The sequence below is a fragment of the Cornus florida genome, unplaced genomic scaffold (genome assembly GCF_030987335.1).
Source record: "Cornus florida cultivar Cherokee Brave unplaced genomic scaffold, ASM3098733v1 CherokeeBrave_3.0.0_Hap2_Chr05, whole genome shotgun sequence".
Taxonomy (NCBI): Eukaryota; Viridiplantae; Streptophyta; class Magnoliopsida; order Cornales; family Cornaceae; genus Cornus; species Cornus florida.
Window position 1 is genome coordinate 117075716 of NW_026775575.1, and position 6000 is coordinate 117081715.

Below are 6000 nucleotides of genomic sequence, written 5' to 3' on the forward strand. Positions count from 1 at the left end.
CACATGCAAAGAGTCCTCTTCAGTCGTGTCGGAGTAATTTCTCAATGTTACGACCATGAACATAATTCGAGCTTTATTTAATTTGTGTGGAGGAATTACTTTACTCTTATTCCGTTGAAACATTATTAAAATGATTGTGCGTAAAATAATCGTAAATAAACTATGCTATTTTAATCTAGACAAACATAATAGATAAAATTATTATTTTTACTTGTTTAATGGGTTGTTCATTCTCCATCTAATAAATATAATTAAATAAAATATATTTTAATAGATTCACACCCTTACTCGCGTACTCTTCCAATTATTATTTTTAATATATAAATGGAGCAATGATGCATTCTCTTACTTATAGGGTAGCTAGGGATTTTGGGTAGGGGGGACCAAATTAAAGTTGTGTAACTAAAATTTGAAAACAGTATAAATCAATTGTATTATAATTTGTCCTCTGATATTAGTCTTGTTATATGCACCGAGGGAAATATAATTAAAAAAATAGAAAATTGCAATTGAAATAAAAAGAGATGAAAAAGTGATATGGAAAAAGAAAACACATAGAGAAGAAAAAATGATAAGTTATATGTAATAATTATTAACTTGATGAGAGACCAATGATAAAAAGTATCATTTTAAACAAAACTCGCACATTTTTATAAAACAGTATTACTAGGAACAAAATATAAAACACTTTAATAACTTATACAAGGAGTAATTATAGAATTTTTTATCTAACAAGTAACACCAAAACATATCAGCTTATATAATATTATTGTTGTTATTGACATTTTTGTCATTTTTGTATCATAGCACTTCAAATTTCCCATATGAATATTATTAAAGGAAAAAACAATTCAAGTTAAAATTTAACTTTGAAAAATATAAGTTATATTTGTTTCCAAGCTAACTATTTTTATTTATTTATTTTTTGCCAATAAAAATGTTTTGAAAAAATTTGGAGGGGCCCAATTGAATTTTTTTTTTGCCAACAAATTACACAATGTAATAACGTGGATATAGTGTGTGAAATTGTTAATATAAAGGGCATCAGATAGACGTGGGTCACAGCATGTACGTGGCCATGATCATGATCCTGTTGTGGGCCTCGTTTGGGTTTTATGGATCAAAAGCCATAAGTAGATCTATTCTTTCACTGTTTGTTTCATGGTAAAAATAGTAATTTTCCTAAAAGTACAGAGGTGAGCTATAATTAATGTTGCCACCTGTCAGAATGAAGATTCTTACAGAGGTCAGTTTAAAAGCTAGTTCTGGAGTCTTCTACGCACATCTCGTCTTAATTTCCAGACAACTCTCCTCTGTTCTCCATTCTTCTCTCCTCCATCTCTCTCTCTCTCTAAAAGTCCTACCACAACTCCCAGGCAAGACTAAGCCAAAACCTCGTCCACACACCCAATCTGATAAGCAACGTTAGAAAAACAATTCATAAGTTGGAATAAGTAGAAGTATTGTAAAATATATACCAAAGCGAAGAAGAGGAAGAGGCTATGGGGGTGGATTATTACAAGATATTGGGGGTGGATAGGAAGGCCAAAGATGATGACTTGAAGAAAGCTTACAGAAAGCTTGCCATGAAGTGGCACCCTGATAAGAACCCCAATAACAAGAAAGAAGCAGAAGCCAAGTTTAAGCAGATCTCTGAAGCCTATGAGGTATGTATGTTCACCAATGCATCATCAATTGCAAGATTACTCATTTTTAAAATCTAAATTGTATATATATACGAATTCCATCTCAAAATCTGATCTTGCTATATGGGTTTCTCTGATTTCCTCTTAATTTAGGTTTCTAAGATTGCCACCGAAATGATTTTATTTTAAAATTAATGGGTTTTTCTGTTTGAGATGTGAACTTTTTCAGGTTCTAAGTGATCCGCAGAAAAAAGCAATATATGACCAATATGGTGAAGACGGGCTAAAGGGTCAGGTGCCACCTCCACCAGATGGCGGCGTACCAGGCGGAGCTACCTATTTCTCAACCGGAGACGGGCCGACTACATTTAGATTCAATCCTAGGAACCCAGATGACATATTTACTGAGTTTTTCGGTTTTTCAAGCCCGTTTGGAGGAATGGGTGGTGGGGGTGGTGGAGGAGGAATGAGAGGGGAGTCCAGATTCTCAAGTGGGTTATTTGGTGATGATATTTTTGGGTCTTTTGGAGAAAGAGGTGGAGGATCAATGCACATGCACCCACCTGCTCCTCGCAAAGCCCCTCCAATTGAGCAAACTGTGCCTTGTACCCTTGAAGAGCTTTATAAGGGTACAACAAAGAAGATGAAGATCTCCAGAGAAATTGCCGACGCAAGTGGGTAAGTACTAAGCTATCCTTTTGCTCTTTAACATTGTTTTGTTCTGAATTTTGATTCTTTTACTTTAATTTGAAATTTTGATCTTTGTTGTTTGATCAAATTATGGTTTGATTTTTTCTTCCTTTTTTCTTTTCGGCTATTTTAATGAAGGGTGGTGTTTGTTTAAGTAATGAGGAATAAGAATATGTTCTTTATTAACTTTATTGTATATGTTTCAAAAATTATTCCTAGTAGTATAAAATTTAGGATGGGATGGGATGTGACGGATGTCGGTGCCCAATAATACCTTAGCTGGTAAAGTCTCCAGGTGTTCATACAATCAAAACAAAGACAACATATTGTTTTATGAAATGAGATGTTCCAATTTAGTAGTTCTTTTTTCTTTGTTGACACTCTAAAATGAAATATTTGTGTATATGTCGATATTAACTTCTTATTACGGAGCTGTATCCTTTTCAAGTATGAATGCATATTGCATCAATGACCTTGTATTTACTGTGTCTATGTCAGATTTCTACACACTTGTTCAGGGCATTCCATGGTTGATAATGTATACTTTTTTTTTTTTTTTGGAAATCTACTTCATTATTATTTTACCTCATGTTGACCCCGATTTTCAATAAACATGATTTTTGAATCTGATATTGATAGCCTACTATGGTTTGGTTGTCTCAACAGCAGTGGAAGGACTTGTAGATTTGAGGAGAAGTGTCATTTTTCCCCTGGTGCTTTTCAACTTCCTGCACAATTTTTCATATTGTTGTTTGTTGCTGCTTGATTAAATTGTGCAAAACAAATACACCACTTCGTTGTGGGATTGGGATAGAGTAACCACATAAGCAAACATTGTGTAGAAATGTAGCATCGAAGGAAAAAAAAAAAAAAAAAAACTAAACTTTAGGCACTGAACTCTGAGCTTCAATTTATACCAAATTTTGTGCTTTTTATCAAATTTTTTGAGCATCTCTCTTTCAGAAACAGCAGCTTCTGTATTTTGTTCCACCTACAGACTAAAATACATTAAAAGATCTTATACATCACAATAAGGATGTCTCAAGTTAGGACCTCAGAGCAATGTTTCTTTGCGTTGCGTGTGAACTATTAGCTTTCCATAGTGATAAAAAATTTCCCTTAAAATGTATCAGGTGGTGATGCTTTCCTGTCACTAATTTATTTATTACACTCAAGAGACATTCAGCTATATATGCATAAGGTTACTAATAGAAGATATCTAGAGTTCATACTTCATAGAGATACACAAAAAAGCCTGTGTTTGTAGCATTTTGCTGGTATACCTTGTTTGGTTGCTATGATGCCCAACCATTTTTCTAACTTGTGTGTTCTTTTGTTGGTGCAGCAAGTCCATGCCAGTGGAGGAGATTCTAACTATTAACATCAAGCCTGGCTGGAAGAAAGGCACAAAGATCACCTTCCCGGAGAAAGGGAATGAGCAGCCAAATGTAGTACCTGCAGATCTCGTCTTCGTCATTGATGAGAAACCTCACAGTGTGTTCACTCGTGACGGGAATGACTTGGTTGTCACACTGAAGATACCTCTGGCTGAAGCTTTGACAGGCTACACTGTCCATCTCACTACCCTTGATGGCAGGAGTTTAACGATTCCAATCAATAATGTGATTCATCCTAGTTACGAAGAGGTGGTTCCAAAAGAAGGGATGCCGGTCCCAAAAGATCCTTCAAATAAAGGAAATCTGAGAATCAAATTCAACATCAAGTTCCCGACAAGGCTGACTACGGAGCAGAAGACCGGGATCAAGAAATTATTGGCTCCCTGAGATGAAATTCCTGTGGTATTTGCTCTAAATGAAGGAAACAGTTTTGTGAACTTAAATACTTCTTTATGAATGTCATCTTCATGCATTATAGAATTTGTAACATTTTGATAATTGAAGTTTGGGTATTCAACAAATAACTTTTGTGTCTAATTTTGGAAGGTAGTGATAGATGATGTCTTCCAACTTATTTGTTCCAACATGCATGCGATGATGTGTGAACCGTCCGTTATTAATGTTTAGTCTCTCAAATGCATGATTTTTATGGTGGTTCGTCTACCAGGAACTTCCAATTTGAACCCAGTTTGAAGGGTTATAATGCGTTGATAATTGATTTTTTCAATGATTGAACAGAGCAAATCAGAGGGTTTTTTTTTTTTTTTTTTTTCCAGTAATTTAATAGGGCAAGACAGCAAAAATATGATGCTGTGAATAACATTGCGTGATTTCATTAATTCAAAGTGGAGAGGTATCATTTTACTGGCACCATCACAGTCAGGTGCGAAACAATTTCCCCTATAAAACCATGTTGAGGTGTTTGGGATTTAAAATTTGAAAAAATTTAGTTTAAAGTTTTAATTAAATTTCTTTCAATTCTAAAAATTAATAGCTGTCTTTGAAATGCGTTTTACGGACGAAGCATGACCATGAAAGAGTCCTTGAACAAACCAAACCTCATGGAATGAACCCAACAAGTGTGATTTATGAAAATAACATTTTTTTTACCGAATCCACTTTTAGAGCACATTTTTGTTTCTCAACCCTAGCCCAGGATAGACTGCTTTTGATTTTGAATTCAAGTTTCAAGCTGCAACTTGGGCGGACTAACCCAGCCCAACTCAAGCCCAATCCAAAAATTTTAAAATTGGGACTTATATTCACAAATCGAATTCATATTCAGATTGAGTTTTGTCAAAACCCAGACATATACGGGTTGGGCTCGGGTTCAATCCGAACCCAACCCAAAATCCAAAATAAATATATATATATATATATATATATATATATATATATTTTCCTCCTTTCTCTCTCCTATCTCTTCTCTCTCTTTCTCCCTCTGCCACCATCCATGCACTTCTCTGCAATCCTAAAATGAACGGCAAAGCTTGAGAGTTGAGAGACAGCGGCTAAAGCTTGCAAACGGCGAACCTGAACTGGAACAGCGGGTGATGGAAACTGAAATAAATGGGTTTTGATTTTTTGAACAATTTGAAATGATATGCCGATATGGGTTTTGATATAGGTAATTGGTTTTGAAGTTTTGATCCTTGCAGACAGATTGATAAACTGAAATATATGGGTTTTTTTTGTTGATTTTGTAGTTTGCAGTTGCAGAGAGAGAGAGAGAGAGAGAGAGGTGGCAATTTCAGAGTTGAGAATGAGAATAGAGATGCAAGCAATTGGGGAGGCTGAAATGATTTGCCCTAAAAATATATATATTTTTAATAATAATATAATCAAATATATATAATATAATATACGTATAATATATAATATATATAAATTTTCGAAAAAAAAAAATTATATTAGAAAAAAAACTTTAACCCGTCAACCCGACTCAACTCATCCGAAAATATTCGGTCTGAGTTATGATTATAACCTATGTTATGTATAATTCGGATTGGCCCAACCCAATCTAATTGCGAGTTGAAGTTGGGTTTGAATTGGGCCAGCCCATCTTGCAGCCCTATTTCAAGTCACAATTAGAATATTGGAAGAAAATTAGAATTCTTAAACTGCATTGCAACTACCAAATTATAATCACAAAATTACTTTTCTTTAGGTAGAGTTTTCTTAACCACCAAATGAGTAGTAATAGAAAGGCAGGCAATTGATATGGGGAATTATCTGCTGAAAAGTATCTGAACATAACATTGTGACAA

General features: G+C 34.5%; 1 protein-coding gene across 1 annotated transcript; it reads left to right on the plus strand.

The window, feature by feature from the left end:
- The first annotated feature begins 1274 nt into the window (after window positions 1–1274).
- On the plus strand, window positions 1275–4460 carry LOC132308922 (uncharacterized). The gene is made up of 3 exons (XM_059807220.1): window positions 1275–1667; window positions 1876–2324; window positions 3682–4460. Exons 1-3 carry the CDS (start codon window positions 1503–1505, stop codon window positions 4118–4120), a joined length of 1053 nt encoding a protein of 350 aa, XP_059663203.1. The 5' UTR covers window positions 1275–1502; the 3' UTR covers window positions 4121–4460.
- Window positions 4461–6000: the final 1540 nt, after the last annotated feature.